At 40.1% G+C, this 18,187-nt stretch overlaps 1 protein-coding gene across 3 annotated transcripts in view; it reads left to right on the plus strand.

Annotated features, from left to right (window-relative positions):
- The first annotated feature begins 10,189 nt into the window (after window positions 1-10,189).
- The window catches only part of LOC128701332 (transcription termination factor, mitochondrial), a 31,930-nt gene continuing 23,932 nt past the window's right edge, over window positions 10,190-18,187 (plus strand). For all 3 annotated transcript variants that reach the window (XM_070100309.1, XM_053795002.2, XM_053795004.2), the window contains exons 1-3: window positions 10,190-10,399; window positions 13,601-13,775; window positions 18,177-18,187. The exon at window positions 18,177-18,187 is cut by the window's right edge and continues 125 nt beyond it. In XM_070100309.1, the coding sequence (XP_069956410.1) occupies window positions 10,315-10,399; window positions 13,601-13,775; window positions 18,177-18,187 (271 nt within the window). In that variant the 5' untranslated portion in view covers window positions 10,190-10,314. The remainder of the gene's footprint in view (window positions 10,400-13,600; window positions 13,776-18,176) is intronic.

Genomic DNA, 18,187 nt, shown 5'->3' on the forward strand with positions numbered 1-18,187 from the left:
TGTCATCCTCCTTTGTACATTTTCCAGAGAATTTATATCCATTCTGTAATACGGTGACCAAAACTGTGCAGCATAATCTAAATGAGGCCTAACCAAGGATGTATAGAGTTGAAGAACAACCTGAGGACTCCTATTATTTATGCTTCTTGATATGAAGCCAAGGATTCTATTAGCTTTATTGCGAACACTTATGCACTGTTGTCTTGGTTTCAGATTACTGCTAACCAGAACTCCTAAATCTTTTTCGCAATCCGTAATATTAAGATCTACATTATTTAGTTTATATGTGGCATGGTTATTGTCCTGTCCAACATTTAGAACTTTGCATTTGTCTATATTAAACTGCATCTGCCACTTCTCCGACCACTGCATCAGTCTATTCAAATCTTCCTGGAGTGCTCGAATGTCCTCGTCAGAATGAATTCGACGGCCTATTTTGGTGTCATCGGCAAACTTGCCGATGTCGCTCTTTATGCCCTCATCTATGTCGTTTATGTAGATTGTGAACAGCAGGGGGCCCAACACTGACCCCTGTGGAACACCGCTCGTGACGCTTCCCCACTCTGATTTCTCCCCATTTATGCAAACTCTCTGCTGCCTATTTGTCAACCATGCCTCTATCCAGGAAAAAATTTCTCCTCCTATTCCATGTGCTTTAATTTTCCTCAATAGTCTCTGATGTGGGACCCTGTCAAAAGCCTTACTGAAGTCCATATACACAATATCATATTCATTACCATGATCTACCTCCTCAAATACCTTAGTGAAAAAAGTTAATAAATTCGTAAGGCAGGAACGCCCCTTTGTAAAACCATGCTGAGATTCGTTGATTAATTTATGCTTTTCAAGGTGGCTACGAACTGCCTCGGCAATTATTGATTCCATAAATTTTCCCACTATGGAGGTTAGGCTTATTGGTCTATAGTTCGAAGCTAAGGACCTGTCACCTGTTTTGAAAATAGGTATCACATTTGCCATTTTCCACTTATCTGGCACCATGCCAGTTTGTAGTGATATGTTGAAAAGATTAGCCAAAGGTGTGCTAAGCTCCTCTTTACATTCCTTTAGAACCCTTGCATACAGTTCATCAGGGCCTGGGGATTTGTTAGGTTTCAATTTATCTATTTGCCTAAGGACCATGTCACTTGTGACCCTAATAGTGCACAGTTTATTATCGTCCTGTTCTACATAATTTATCATTACTGGTATATCGCTGGTATCCTCCTGTGTAAAAACTGAGAGGAAGTATGTGTTAAAAATTCTACACATTTCCTTATCACTGTCAGTGAGCTGACCCGAGGAACTTTTGAGTGGGCCTATCTTGTCCCTGATCTTACTTCTGTATACCTGAAAGAATCCTTTTGGGTTAGTCTTCGATTCTCTTGCAACTTTAACCTCATAATCTCTTTTTGCTTTTCTAATTCCCTTTTTTATTTCTCTCTTTAACTGAATATATCGATTTCTTAATTGCCCCTCTCCTCTTTTGATTTGCCTATATATGCCTCTCTTTTGACCAATCAGATATTTTAATCTATTGTTCATCCATTTAGGATCATTTTTGTTTGATCTGATTTCCCTATTTGGAACATAATTTGACTGAGCAGCTAGAACTATGCCCTGGAAAGCATCATATCGGCAACCATCACCACCTACCTGACCCTTAGTCAGGTCATTCCAGTTCAGCCCACCTAAGTAATTTTTCAGTCCTATGAAATCAGCCAAGCGAAAGTCAGGGACGGAGACTTGATTGCCATTATTAGGGGAATTCCATGATATATTAAAACTGAGTGATTTGTGATCACTCTCCCCAAGCTCATCATTAACCTCAAGATTATTAATTAGTGTTTCCCTACTGGCAAGAACCAAGTCAAGGAGGTTATTTCCCCTAGTTGGCTCTGTCACAAACTGTTTTAAAAAACAATCCTGGATGGTATCAAGAAAGTCACCCGACTCTAAATTTCCTGTCAAATTGCTCCAGTCAATCTGTCTATAGTTGAAATCTCCCATTAGCACAACATTTTCGTATGTAGATGCCTTACGAATTTCGTCCCATAGAAGTTTACTGCACTCCCTATCAAGATTTGGGGCCCTGTAAATCACACCCAAAATTAGTTTTTCTCGGCCCTCGAGAAGCTGTAACCAAACAGATTCAGTGGCTGACGCTTCTAATTTAATATCTTGTCTTACACAACAATTTAAATTGTCTCTGACATACATCGCTACTCCACCACCTTTCCTGTTGACCCTGTCAGTGTGGAATAATTTATAGCCTTGTACCTGGAGTTTACCTGGAGAGAGTTTCGGGGGTCAACGCCCCCGCGGCCCGGTCTGTGACCAGGCCTCCTGGTGGATCAGCGCCTGATCAACCAGGCTGTTGCTGCTGGCTGCACGCAAACCAACGTACGAGCCACAGCCCGGCTGATCAGGAACTGCCTTTAGGTGCTTGTCCAGTGCCAGCTTGAAGACTGCCAGGGGTCTGTTTGTAATCCCCCTTATGTGTGCTGGGAGGCAGTTGAACAGTCTCGGTCCCCTGACACTTATTGTATGGTCTCTTAACGTGCTAGTGACACCCCTGCTTTTCATTGGGGGGATGGTGCATCGTCTGCCAAGTCTTTTGCTTTCGTAGTGAGTGATTTTCGTGTGCAAGTTCGGTACTAGTCCCTCTAGGATTTTCCAGGTGTATATAATCATGTATCTCTCCCTCCTGCGTTCCAGGGAATACAGGTTTAGAAACCTCAAGCGCTCCCAGTAATTGAGGTGTTTTATCTCCGTTATGCGCGCCGTGAAAGTTCTCTGTACATTTTCTAGGTCGGCAATTTCACCTGCCTTGAAAGGTGCTGTTAGAGTGCAGCAATATTCCAGCCTAGATAGAACAAGTGACCTGAAGAGTGTCATCATGGGCTTGGCCTCCCTAGTTTTGAAGGTTCTCATTATCCATCCTGTCATTTTTCTAGCAGATGCGATTGATACAATGTTATGGTCCTTGAAGGTGAGATCCTCCGACATAATCACTCCCAGGTCTTTGACGTTGGTGTTTCGCTCTATTTTGTGGCCAGAATTTGTTTTGTACTCTGATGAAGATTTAATTTCCTCATGTTTACCATATCTGAGTAATTGAAATTTCTCATCGTTGAACTTCATATTGTTTTCTGCAGCCCACTGAAAGATTTGGTTGATGTCCGCCTGGAGCCTTGCAGTGTCTGCAATGGAAGACACTGTCATGCAGATTCGGGTGTCATCTGCAAAGGAAGACACGGTGCTGTGGCTGACATCCTTGTCTATGTCGGATATGAGGATGAGGAACAAGATGGGAGCTAGTACTGTGCCTTGTGGAACAGAGCTTTTCACCGTAGCTGCCTCGGACTTTACTCTGTTGACGACTACTCTCTGTGTTCTGTTAGTGAGGAAATTATAGATTCGACCAACTTTTCCTGTTATTCCTTTATTTTGTGCGCTATTACGCCATGTCACACTTTCGAAGGCTTTTGCAAAGTCTGTATATATTACATCTGCATTCTTTTTGTCTTCTAGTGCATTTAACCTTGTCGTAGTGATCCAGTAGTTGAGACAGACAGGAGCGACCTGTTCTAAACCCATGTTGCCCTGGGTTGTGTAACTGATGGGTTTCTAGATGGGTGGTGATCTTGCTTCTTAGGACCCTTTCAAAGATTTTTATGATATGGGATGTTAGTGCTATTGGTCTGTAGTTCTTTGCTGTTGCTTTACTGCCCCCTTTGTGGAGTGGGGCTATGTCTGTTGTTTTTGTAACTGAGGGACGACCCCCGTGTCCATGCTCCCTCTCCATAGGATGGAAAAGGCTCGTGATAGGGGCTTCTTGCAGTTCTTGATGAACACAGAGTTCCATGAGTCTGGCCCTGGGGCAGAGTGCATGGGCATGTCATTTATCGCCTGTTCGAAGTCATTCAGAGGGCATCTCTCTATCTTTCAGATTGAGCCAGGTCTCTGTTATAGCAATAATATCTATGTTTCCTGCACTTGCAATTAATCTTAGCTCATCTATCTTATTTCTAACACTCCTGCTATTAGTATAGTAAACCTTAAGGGAGCTAGTCCCTTGCTGCCCTCTGCTGCCCCCCTTTGTTAGCTGACCTGTTCTATTGTCTTTATTTATAACTTCATGCTGAATGCCTTTTATACATTTACTGTTTCCAACCCTAGTGTTGCAACCTGCTTGTTTCCCACACACACCCATACCTCTATCTTCCATCAGTTTAAAATCATAGGCATTTCACCAATGGCCTTCTCAATCGAGTCTGCAAGTGCTACCACCCCAGCCCCAGAGAGATGTACCCCATCCCTTGCATACATATCATGTTTGCCATAAAAGTTGTTCCAGTTGTCAATGAATGGGATTGCAAGTTCCTTGCAGTATCTGTCTAGCCAGCAATTTACACCAATTGCCCTAGACAACCATTCATTTCCTACTCCCCTTCTAGGCAAGATGCTACATATGATTGGGATCCCTCCCTTAGACTTAATGAAATCTATAGCTGACCTGTACTTATCTAGCAGCTCTTCTCTCCTACCCTTCCCAATATCATTTCCACCAGCACTGAGACAGATAATGGGCTTGTTCCCATTACCTGACATGATATTATCCAGCCTGTTGACAATGTCCCCAACACCAGCTCCAGGGAAGCACACTCTATCTCTCATCTTCTTATTCCTATTACAAAAAGCACGGTCAATATATCTTACCTGAGAGTCACCAACCACAAGAATGCGCTTACCTTCATTAGCAGGGGCAGTAGTACCCTTACCTTCACTGGCCACTGAAGTACATTCATCCTGGAGAACAGAGAAGCGATTTCCTACCTTCAGATCTTCACTCTTAACTTTCCTTACTCTGATGCGCCTCCCATTACTGTGAACAACTCGCCACTTGCAGCAGGTGCTGGGCTGCACCTCACTGCTGGTAGCTGTTGCTACCTCCCCAACTACAGCCTCCTCACAGCGAGAGACAGACTGCACCTCACTGCTAGAAGTCTCATTCCCCACAACTCCAGCCACCTCACACTCTCTCCCAGACCCATTGAGGTGGACCTTCAGCCTCCTAATCTCCTCCTGGAGAAGCAAGACCTCCTCCTTCAACTCTCCAACCTCAGTTTTTAAAACACTGCAGAAGCAAGCCATGCTTTGTAACCGTCCACGCTAATCCCCAAAGCAGCTCAGGGTCTGTGACCTCACGTGACGACTGACCACTGACCACTGACGACTGACCACTGACCACTGTCAAAGGCAGTCATAGCATGAACCAGTTCAAGAAGAGAGCCAAAAGGTACCTAGTGAATGTAGCGACCGAAAGGGAGAAGAATGATTTTTTATTTCTTTTCGCTAACATAATACACAAATAACCCGCACATAGAAGAGAAGAGCTTACGACGACGTTTCGGTCCGACTTGGACTTTGTAAATGGTCCAAGTCGGACCGAAACGTCGTCGTAAGCTCCTCTCTTCTGTGTGCGGGTTATTTGTGTATTGTTCCAGTCACTGTATTGTGCCTTTTTTTGTTATTTACCTAACACACACGTAAATATAAATAATTTTACCTTATTCCTAGTATATCTCCTTTATATTATGATAATATCTCCTTTATGGTATAATAATAAGGTATTGAAGGGATCCCAATGGAAATACGTCACTCTGTCTGATATTTATGGGTTATCCCAGGTTCTCTACACATATGCTGCTATGTATAATATTTTATGTAACTGTATTTGTGTATACCTGAATAAACTTACTACATGTACAGGGCATACAGACCATAGCTGACATCAGTGACATACTACTATGTAAAAAGCCGCTTGTTATGCAGAGCATTTCGGGCAAATTAGGTCAGTTATGTCCCAGGATGCGACCCACACCAGTCCACTAACACCCAGGTACCCATTTTACTGATGGTGAACAGTGTAAGGTGTAAGGAGACACGTCCATTGTTTCTACCCCTTCGCCGGGAATCGAACCCGGACTCTCACCGTGTGAAACGAGAGCTTTTGCCACCTGGCCACGGGGTTCTCCCTCCCGGAGTCTGGGAAAAAAGATATTGCTCAAATCTGGGCGAGAATGAGAAAGAAAACAGAGTGGCCTGGTGGCTAAAGCTCCCGCTTCACACACGGAGGGCCCGGGTTCGATTCCCGGCGGGTGGAAACATTTCGACACGTTTCCTTACACCTGTTGTCCTGTTCACCTAGCAGCAAATAGGTACCTGGGTGTTAGTCGACTGGTGTGGGTCGCATCCTGGGGGACAAGATTAAGGACCCCAATGGAAATAAGTTAGGCAGTCCTCGATGACGCACTGACTTTCTTGGGTTATCCTGGGTGGCTAACCCTCCGGGGTTAAAAATCCGAACGAAATCTTATCTTATCTTATCTTAAGAGCTAATACGGCCATATTTCCCAGCAGTTATTGAGCTGGCCTGTTGTTGTTGATTCAGGTGAATGTATTAATGTCTATATGTACTAGAAGTAAGTAAGTAAGCTTATTTAGGTACAGGTACAAGTATGTACAATTATCATGCATAGTGTAAATTACCTATGATAACCCCAAAAAAGTCAGACAAAGTGACTTATTTCCATTTGGGTATGTGTACCATACATATGTAACTTACCAATATTAAAAACTACAATGATTTTTTTCTCATGAGCCATACAAAGAAGTTACAGTTGGTATACATAAATTGATTCAAAAGTTGGCACAAATGAAAGCCACTAATTATGCAATGCATTACACATATAACCCACACTTAGGAAATGAGGTTCTTAACATACTTGTTTAGGGTCCAAGTCATCATCGTAAGTAAGTTTATTTAGGCACATTGTACACATAAGTACAATTATCATACATAGTGTAAATTGACAATGACAATGGCAATGACAAGTTTGTTTTAGCATGATATATGTTAGTACAAAGGAGTGTAACAATTTGGTGAACATGCCAAAAGCCCCTTTATAAATAGAACATTTCGGGCAAACTTAAGATTAATAAGGTAATAACAGGGCAGTAATATTACATATGGTCATTATGTGAGTTACAATGAATACAAGAAAACTGAATATTCAACTAGTTCACGGTATATGATTTTAGTAAGATCAGTAGAGAATAATTAGTTTTGATAAAGTTTATAAAAAATACAGTATTACAATTTAGTACAATTTAAAAAAATGAAATTGAAAGAATTTTAAGTTTGGAGTAATGATTAAATAGTTTATCAATCATCAATCATAATAATGAAACTAAAACAATTTAAAGTTTGAAGTAAATGATCAAATAATTGAGCAGTCTTAAATTATTTAGGAGTTTTTTTTGAGTAACTGGTAGGCATTAAGTAGAATGTTTAGTTAATTTTGGATGATGAGGTGATTTCTACGTAGGGCCTTAAATTGATTTGCAGGTAGGGGTCCTTTAATATGTTCTGGCAATGAATTCCATATCTTCTGGCCCTTTATGTGTATAGCATTTTTGCACAGGGAGGGATGGACACGAGGGATATGGAAGAGTGATTTGTGCCATGTGTTATGCCTGTGTGTTCTGTTGTAGTTATCAAGGAGGAGTTTGAGAGGAGGGTTAATATTTGAGTATAATGTTCTGTGTATGTAGTAGGCGCAATAATAAGTGTGGATGTTTTGTATATTAAGCAAATTAAGGCTCTTAAAAGCAATGGAGTGTGCTGTCTAGTGCGGTTGGTAATCAATCGCACCGCAGCTTTTTGTTGGGTTAGGTTAGGTTAGGTAAGGTTAGGTTAGGTTAGGTTAGGTTAGGTTTGGTTAGGCTAGGTTACGTTTAGTTTGGTTAGGTTAGGTTATGTTACGTTTAGTTAGGTTAGGTTAGGTTTGGTTAGGTTAGATTACGTTTAGTTAGGTTAGGTTGTGTTACGTTTAGTTAGGTTAGGTTAGGTTACGTTTGGTTAGGTTAGGTTAGGTTAGGTTAGGTTACGTTTGGTTAGGTTAGATTAGGTGAGGTTACGTTTGGTTGGGTTAGGTTAGGTTAGGTTAGGTTACGTTTGGTTAGGTTAGGTTACGTTTGGTTAGGTTAGGTTAGGTTGGGTTACGTTTGGTTAGGTTAGGTTAGGTTACGTTTGGTTAGGTTAGGTTAGGTTTGGTTAGGTTAGGTTACGTTTAGTTAGGTTAGGTTAGTTTAGGTTATGTTTAGTTAGGTTAGGTTAGGTTACGTTACGTTACGTTTGGTTAGGTTAGGTTAGGTTAGGTTAGGTTAGGTTAGGTTACGTTTGGTTAGGTTAGGTTACGTTTGGTTGGGTTAGGTTAGGTTAGGTTAGGTTACGTTAGGTTACGTTTGGTTAGGTTACGTTTGGTTAGGTTAGGTTAGGTTAGGTTTGGTTAGGTTATGTTTGGTTAGGTTAGGTTAGGTTAGGTTAGGTTTGGTTAGGTTAGGTTACGTTTAGTTAGGTTAGGTTAGGTTAGGTTATGTTTAGTTAGGTTAGGTTAGGTTAGGTTAGGTTAGGTTAGGTTACGTTTGGTTAGGTTAGGTTAGGTTAGGTTTGGTTAGGTTACGTTTGGTTAGGTTAGGTTAGGCTAGGTTAGGTTACGTTTGGTTGGGTTAGGTTACGTTTGGTTAGGTTTGGTTAGGTTACGTTTGGTTAGGTTAGGTTAGGTTAGGTTTGGTTAGGTTATGTTTGGTTAGGTTAGGTTAGGTTAGGTTAGGTTTGGTTAGGTTAGGTTACGTTTAGTTAGGTTAGGTTAGGTTAGGTTATGTTTAGTTAGGTTAGGTTAGGTTAGGTTAGGTTAGGTTACGTTTGGTTAGGTTAGGTTAGGTTAGGTTTGGTTAGGTTACGTTTGGTTAGGTTAGGCTAGGTTAGGTTATGTTTGGTTGGGTTAGGTTACGTTTGGTTAGGTTAGGTTAGTACCTGGAGTACCTGGAGAGAGTTTCGGGGGTCAACGCCCCCACGGCCCGGTCTGTGACCAGGCCTCCTGGTGGATCAGCGCCTGATCAACCAGGCTGTTGCTGCTGGCTGCACGCAAACCAAGGTACGAGCCACAGCCCGGCTGATCAGGAACTGACTTTAGGTGCTTGTCCAGTGCCAGCTTGAAGACTGCCAGGGGTCTGTTGGTAATCCCCCTTATGTGTGCTGGGAGGCAGTTGAACAGTCTCGGGCCCCTGACACTTATTGTATGGTCTCTTAACGTGCTAGTGACACCCCTGCTTTTCATTGGGGGGATGGTGCATCGTCTGCCAAGTCTTTTGCTTTCGTAGTGAGTGATTTTCGTGTGCAAGTTCGGTACTAGTCCCTCTAGGATTTTCCAGGTGTATATAATCATGTATCTCTCCCGCCTGCATTCCAGGGAATACAGGTTTAGGAACCTCAAGCGCTCCCAGTAATTGAGGTGTTTTATCTCCGTTATGCGCGCCGTGAAGGTTCTCTGTACATTTTCTAGGTCAGCAATTTCACCTGCCTTGAAAGGTGCTGTTAGTGTGCAGCAATATTCCAGCCTAGATAGAACAAGTGACCTGAAGAGTGTCATCATGGGCTTGGCCTCCCTAGTTTTGAAGGTTCTCATTATCCATCCTGTCATTTTTCTAACATGCGATTGATACAATGTTATGGTCCTTGAAGGTGAGATCCTCCGACATAATCACTCCCAGGTCTTTGACGTTGGTGTTTCGCTCTATTTTGTGGCCAGAATTTGTTTTGTACTCTGATGAAGATTTAATTTCCTCATGTTTACCATATCTGAGTAATTGAAATTTCTCATCGTTGAACTTCATATTGTTTTCTGCAGCCCACTGAAAGATTTGGTTGATGTCCGCCTGGAGCCTTGCAGTGTCTGCAATGGAAGACACTGTCATGCAGATTCGGGTGTCATCTGCAAAGGAAGACACGGTGCTGTGGCTGACATCCTTGTCTATCTGGTTTAGTTTCCTTAATCTCCCCTAATAGAAATAAGTCACTTACTTATTAACTTACTGACTGATTTACTTTACTTACTTTATTTACTTATTGACTTTGCTTACTTACTGACTTACTTTACTTGCTTTATTGACTTACTGACTTATTTGACTTATTGACTTACTTTACTGACTTAATTTACTTATTGACTTACTTTACTGACTGACTTACTTTACTTACTTACTGACTTACTTTACTTACTGACTTACTTTACTTACTTACTTTACTTACTGACTTACTTTACTTACTGACTTACTTTACTTACTGACTTACTTTACTGACTGACTTACTGGAGGCAGGTCAGACAGGGGGATGGGGGACTGAGTCTTGAGTTTTGGTGGACCTTAACAACCTCAACACCAACAACACTTCCTATTTTAGAGACTCCAAGAATGATAATCAGAAATATTTTCCGAGGAAACCAGAGTGTGATGGCAGTGTTGGGTTGTAGTAGACGACCTCACACTCACTCCAGTTGTAAGTTACTTTAAATAATGAGATATTACAAGGAATATAATGGAAATAATGGTGTATCATACATGTATCTCTTACTGTAACATTGATGTACCTATTACTGTGACATGCATGTACCTATTACTGTGACATGCATGTACCTATTACTGTGACATGCATGTACCTATTACTGTGACATGCATGTACCTATTACTGTGACATGCATGTACCTATTACTGTGACATGCGTGTACCTATTACTGTGACATGCATGTACCTATTACTGTGACATGCGTGTACCTATTACTGTGACATGCGTGTACCTATTACTGTGACATGCGTGTACCTGTTACTGTAACATTCATGTGGCCCGGTGGTCTGGTGGCTAAAGCTCCCGCTTCACACACGGAGGGCCCGGGTTCGATTCCCGGCGGGTGGAAACATTTCGACACGTTTCCTTACGCCTGTTGTCCTGTTCACCTAGCAGCAAATAGGTACCTGGGTGTTAGTCGACTGGTGTGGGTCGCATCCTGGGGGACAAGATTAAGGACCCCAATGGAAATAAGTTAGACAGTCCTCGATGAGTTATCCTGGGTGGCTAACCCTCCGGGGTTAAAAATCCGAACGAAATCTTATCTTACCTGTTACTATAACATTCATGTACCTATTACTGTAACATTCATGTACCTATTACTGTAACATTCATGTACCTATTACTGTAACATTCATGTACCTGTTACTATAACATTCATGTACCTGTTACTGTAACATTCATGTACCTGTTACTGTGTTAGGTAAGACACATATGCAACAGTTAGGTATCTTTATTATGAAACGTTTCGCCTACACAGTAGGCTTCTTCAGTCAAGTACAGAAATGTTGATAGAAGCAGAAGATACTTGAAGACGATGTAATCAGTCCATCACCCTTAAAGTTTTGAGGTGGTCAGTCCCTCAGTCTGGAGAAGAGCATTGTTCCATAGTATGAAACAATATTGTTTCATACTATGGAACAATGCTCTTCTCCAGACTGAGGGACTGACCACCTCAAAACTTTAAGGGTGATGGACTGATTACATCGTCTTCAAGTATCTTCTGCTTCTATCAACATTTCTGTACTTGACTGAAGAAGCCTACTGTGTAGGCGAAACGTTTCATAATAAAGATACCTAACTGTTGCATATGTGTCTTACCTAACAACCAGTCGGTATTTTATACCATTTTAATGTTCAACCTGTTACTGTAACATTCATGTACCTGTTACTGTAACATTATTGTACCTGTTACTGTAACATTCATGTACCTGTTACTGTAACATTATTGTACCTGTTACTGTAACATTCATGTACCTGTTACTGTAACATTCATGTACCTGTTACTGTAACATTATTGTACCTGTTACTGTAACATTCATGTACCTGTTACTGTAACATTCATGTACCTGTTACTGTAACATTATTGTACCTGTTACTGTAACATTCATGTACCTGTTACTGTAACATTATTGTACCTGTTACTGTAACATTCATGTACCTGTTACTGTAACATTCATGTACCTGTTACTGTAACATTATTGTACCTGTTACTGTAACATTCATGTACCTGTTACTGTAACATTATTGTACCTGTTACTGTAACATTCATGTACCTGTTACTGTAACATTATTGTACCTGTTACTGTAACATTCATGTACCTGTTACTGTAACATTCATGTACCTGTTACTGTAACATTATTGTACCTGTTACTGTAACATTCATGTACCTGTTACTGTAACATTATTGTACCTGTTACTGTAACATTCATGTACCTGTTACTGTAACATTCATGTACCTGTTACTGTAACATTATTGTACCTGTTACTGTAACATTCATGTACCTGTTACTGTAACATTATTGTACCTGTTACTGTAACATTCATGTACCTGTTACTGTAACATTATTGTACCTGTTACTGTAACATTATGTACCTGTTATGTATTCATGTACCTGTTACTGTAACATTATTGTACCTGTTACTGTAACATTCATGTACCTGTTACTGTAACATTCATGTACCTGTTACTGTAACATTCATGTACCTGTTACTGTGATCTGATGCTCTCTCTAATGTTGATGTTAATAACTCAGTTTATCTTATTTCTAGCATATCTCCTTTTATTGTAAGTGATTTTCACACAGTTGAGTTACTTACCTGTTTTAACTTTTAAATAATAAAATATTACAAGGAACCCAATGGGTTATCCTAGGTAATTACATATATGCTGCTACGTATGATAATTTATGTAACTGTATTTATGTGTACCTGTACCTGAATAAACTTACTTAAGTCACTTTGACTTTTTTGGATGAATTATCCTAGGTATGATAATTGTACTTATGTATACTTGTACCTATTGAGGGTCTCTTGATCTCAGAAATTTGACCTGACTTCTGTTTCCTTGGATTGAACCCGAGTACCTTCCATTTTCTTCCTTGTCCCCAAATACTGTATGACCTTCATGGGTTTGGCGCTCCCACCATGTATGTTATAGTAATAGAAATCCATGCAGATCAATGTTGGTTTATTTTAAGGCTGCCTGAAATGCTCTCTATAACCAGGGGCTTTCTATAAAGTATGACAATAATGTCCACAAAATCTGCATCAATTGTATAATATTTTTTGGGGGAAGATTGTTATTATATATATACATGTATACAGTGGTACCCCGAGTTTCGGCTGCTTCCCAACTCAAACAGTTATGTAAGTGTATTATTGTAAGTGTTTTTGTAAGTGTATTTTTGGAGGTGTGAAATGGACTAATCTAATTTACCTTATTCCTTATGGGAACAAATTCGTTCGGTAACAGCACTCGAGCAGCCTTCTGGAATGAATTATGACCGAAACTCGGGGTACCACTGTATATGTATACATCCATTCGTACACAGGAGGTCCCTGCTTTTACAACAGGTTAGGTTCTGGGTTGCCTCTGTAAAGCGAAAATCACTGTAAAGTAAATCATAGCCTTTTTTCACTTTCAAATGCATATAAAGCCTGATAACATGTTTACACTATCATATACAGTATTATGTGAGTAATATAGCTAGGCCTAATAAATGCATGACAGTTCACACTTTATTTACCTTAAAATATTTTTGGCCATAGCATATAGTGAGTGGTGAATATATTTATTGTAGAAAGTCTGAATAAATAAAGAATGGGTATAATTGAAAAACACTCTGTTTCAGCTTTATCGAGATTACAAGCAAGACAGTCACACTGGTGGTGCAGGAGAACTGCTCAAGTATCAGCATCATTAAACACAAGATGTGCGGAGGACGGTAACAACTTGTTGTATATACCATCTTGTTCAGCATCCTGGAATGTAACATTGATACTGAGAAACAGGTCTTATGGTAACAGGTAATACTGTCTTGAAATACCATTTAATAATAATAATAATAATAATAATAATAATATAATAATAATATAGGTTGGATGTGAAAAGTGGGTTATAGTAAGTGTATATGCACCTGGAGAAGAGAGAAGTGTAGAGGAGAGAGAGAGAGATTTTGGGAAATGTTGAGTGAATGCGTTGGGGAGTTTTGAACCGAGTGTGAGAGTACTTGTGGTTGGAGATTTCAATGCTAAAGTGGGTAAAATTGTTGTGGAGGGAGTAGTAGGTAAATTTGGGGTGCCAGGAGCAAATGTAAATGGGGAGCCTTTAATTGAGCTATGTGTAGAAAGAGATTTGGTAATAAGTAATACATATTTTATGAAAAAGAGGATAAATAAATATACAAGGTATGATGTAGTATGTAATGAAAGTAGTTTGTTAATTATGTGTTGGTGGATATCAGGTTAATGGGTAGGCTCCAAGATGTACATGTTTACAGAGGGGAAACTGATATATCGGATCATTATTTAGTTGTAGCTACAGTTAGAGTAAGAGGTAGATGGGAAAAGAGGAAGGTGGCAACAACAAGTAGGAGGGAAGTGAAAGTGTATAAACTAAGAGAGGAGGAAGTTCGGGTGAGATATAAGCGACTATTGGCAGAAAGGTGGGCTAGTGCAAAGATGAGTAGTGGGGGGGGGGGGTTGAAGAGGGTTGGATGAGTTTTAAAAATGCAGTATTAGAATGTGGGGCAGAAGTTTGTGGTTATAGGAGGGTGGGGGCAGGAGGAAAGAGGAGTGATTGGTGGAATGATGAAGTAAAGGGTGTGATAAAAGAGAAAAAGTTAGCTTATGAGAGGTTTTTACAAAGCAGAAGTGTTATAAGAAGAGCATAGTATATGGAGAGTAAAAGAAAGGTGAAGAGAGTGGTGAGAGAGTGCAAAAGGAGAGCAGATGATAGAGTGGGAGAGGCACTGTCAAGAAATTTTAATGAAAATAAGAAAAAATTTTGGAGTGAGTTAAACAAGTTAAGAAAGCCTAGGGAACGTATGGATTTGTCAGTTAAAAACAGAGTAGGGGAGTTAGTAGATGGGGAGAGGGAGGTATTAGGTAGATGGCAAGAATATTTTGAGGAACTTTTAAATGTTGAGGAAGAAAGGGAGGCGGTAATTTCATGCACTGGCCAGGGAGGTATACCATCTTTTAGGAGTGAAGAAGAGCAGAATGTAAGTGTGGGGAGGTACGAGAGGCATTACGTAGAAAGAAAGTGGGTAAAGCAGCTGGAACTGATGGGATCATGACAGAAATGTTAAAAGCAGGGGGGGATATAGTGTTGGAGTGGTTGGTACTTTTGTTTAATAAATGTATGAAAGAGGGGAAGGTACCTAGGGATTGGCGGAGAGCATGTATAGTTCCTTTATATAAAGGGAAGGGGGACAAAAGAGATTGTAAAAATTATAGAGGAATAAGTTTATTGAGTATACCAGGAAAAGTGTACGGTAGGGTTATTATTGAAAGAATTAGAGGTAAGACAGAATGTAGGATTGCAGGAGCAAGGAGGTTTCAGAGTGGGTAGGGGATGTGTAGATCAAGTGTTTACATTGAAGCATATATGTGAACAGTATTTAGATAAAGGTAGGGAAGTTTTTATTGCATTTATGGATTTAGAAAAGGTATAGAGTGGATAGGGGAGCAATGTGGCAGATGTTGCAAGTATATGGAATAGGTGGTACGTTACTGAATGCTGTAAAGAGTTTTTATGAGGATAGTGAGGCTCAGGTTAGGGTGTGTAGAAGAGAGGGAGACTACTTCCCAGTAAAAGTAGGTCTTAGACAGGGATGTGTAATGTCACCATGGTTGTTTAATATATTTATAGATGGGTTGTAAAAGAAGTAAATGCTAGGGTGTTTGGGAGAGGGGTGGGATTAAATTATGGAGAATCAAATACAAAATGGGAATTGACACAGTTACTTTTTGCTGATGATACTGTGCTTATGGGAGATTATAAAGAAAAATTGCAAAGGTTAGTGGATGAGTTTGGGAGTGTGTGCAAAGGTAGAAAGTTGAAAGTGAACATAGAAAAAAGTAAGGTGATGAGGGTATCAAATGATTTAGATAAAGAAAAATTGGATATCAAATTGGGAAGGAGGAGTATGGAAGAAGTAAATGTTTTCAGATACTTGGGAGTTGACGTGTCGGCGGATGGATTTATGAAGGATGAGGTTAATCATAGAATTGATGAAGGAAAAAAGGTGAGTGGTGCGTTGAGGTATATGTGGAGTCAAAAAACGTTATCTATGGAGGCAAAGAAGGGAATGTATGAAAGTATAGTAGCACCAACACTCTTATATGGGTGTGAAGCTTGGGTGGTAAATGCAACAGCGAGGAGGCGGTTGGAGGCAGTGGAGATGTCCTGTTTAAGGGCAATGTGTGGTGTAAATATTATGCAGAAAATTCGGAGTGTGGAAATTAGGAGAAGGTGTGGAGTTAATAAAAGTATTAGTCAGAGGGCTGAAGGGGGGTTGTTGAGGTGGTTTGGTCATTTAGAGAGAATGGATCAAAGTAGAATGACATGGAGAGCATTTAAATCTGTAGGAGAAGGAAGGCGGGGTAGGGGTCGTCCTCAAAAAGGTTGGAAGGAAGGGGTAAGGGAGGTTTTGTGGGCGAGGGGCTTGGATTTCCAGCAGGCGTGCATGAGCATGTTCGATAGGAGTGAATGGAGACGAATGGTATTTAGGACTTGACGATCTGTTGGAGTGTGAGCAGGGTAATATTTAGTGAAGGGATTCAGGGAAACCGGTTATTTTTATATAGCCAGACTTAAGTCCTGGAAATGGGAAGTACAATGCCTGCACTGTAAAGGAGGGGTTTTGGGATATTAGCAGTTTGGAGGGATATGTTGTGTATCTTTATACGTATATACTTCTAAACTGTTGTGTTCTGAGCACCTCTGCAAAAACAGTGATTATGTGTGAGTGAGGTGAAAGTGTTGAATGATGATGAAAGTATTTTCTTTTTGGGGATTTTCTTTCTTTTTGGGTCACCCTGCCTTGGTGGGAGACGTCCGACTTGTTGAAAAAAAAAAAATATAGTAATTCCATCAAAGGGAGGTGGGGTTGCTGTGTTGTAGAAGGGCTCTTGCAGCAAGGAATTGGAGCCATCCTCCTCTTCCTTGGTTCATCTCTAATTATCTCCAGTTCCCCAAATACTTGCACTCAAACTGGTACATGACTTGGTCAGAGTACAAGTATAGTTAAGTCTCACTTATAGTTGCAATTCATTCCTGAAAATTGTTTGCGAGTTGATTGTTTGGAACTTGGAACCTGTTTTCACGTAGACACATCCTCTCTCCACAGGTAGCTCTGTTTGTGACTTGATAAAGCCCACTATATGGGCAAAACATTGTCAATAAAGGATTGCATTATATTATATTTGTGTATTTTTTCCATGATTTTAATATTTTATACCATTTGCCTCTGTAGTGGTTGCCAAATCCCTGTATTGTATGTCAGCAAAATCTTGAGCTGAAAGTTTGTAAGTCAGGGACCTACTTTGCAGTTCATATGTAATTTGCAGCCTAAGTAATCACAATAGATTTTATCTTCTATTACACATTTTTATCCAGATAAAACTAATTATGTTAAATGTAAACTGGAAAATAGCTTAAAAGATTTAGGTAATGAAATAGAATTCAATATGCTCTTTTTAACAAGAATAATTTGCACATTATTATGTAAGACAGTTGTAAGCATCTAAAATTGTGTAAATTTTTCCTAAATAAACTTGCTTAAGTAATACAAAGTAACACTTATGAAGGGATTCAGGGAAACCAGTTAGCTGGACTTAGAGTCCTGGAGGTGGGAAGTACAGTAGGAGCGGTGAAGATATGTTGCAGCTTTTAGCTATATAGTGTCAACACACCTTTGGCAAGACAGCAATGGAGTGAGTGATGATGAAAGTGTTTCTTCCGTTTTGGGTCACCCTGCCTCAGTTGTAAACGGCCGATGTGTAAATAAAAAATTATAATAATTAATACTATTCCTGCCAGAAGTGCACTAGCCTCACAGTTGAAGTGTTCCTCCAGACTTCAGCATTCCCATCCATCCTTCAGAGGGTTGCCACTGTAGTTCTCGCCTTCACCACTCAGATCTGGCAGACTGGTTTCCTTGAATCCTTTTATAAAAGTTAACATTGCTCACACTCCAACAGCTCTTGATGTATGTATACCTTGAGAGGTTACAGTTTGTATAAAGACCCAGTTGACTACATACCTGCAATTGTCATAAGTATTCACAAATGACATTGGCGATAAATGGTATAAAATACCGACATGATGGAAAAATAGACACAAATGCAGTGTAATGTGATCCTTTATTGACTACATTTCACCCACACAATGGATTTTATAATATTTCTTTCTTGATTTTTCAGTGATGATGTGG

The sequence above is a fragment of the Cherax quadricarinatus genome, chromosome 72, assembly GCF_038502225.1.
Source record: "Cherax quadricarinatus isolate ZL_2023a chromosome 72, ASM3850222v1, whole genome shotgun sequence".
Classification (NCBI taxonomy): domain Eukaryota; kingdom Metazoa; phylum Arthropoda; class Malacostraca; order Decapoda; family Parastacidae; genus Cherax; species Cherax quadricarinatus.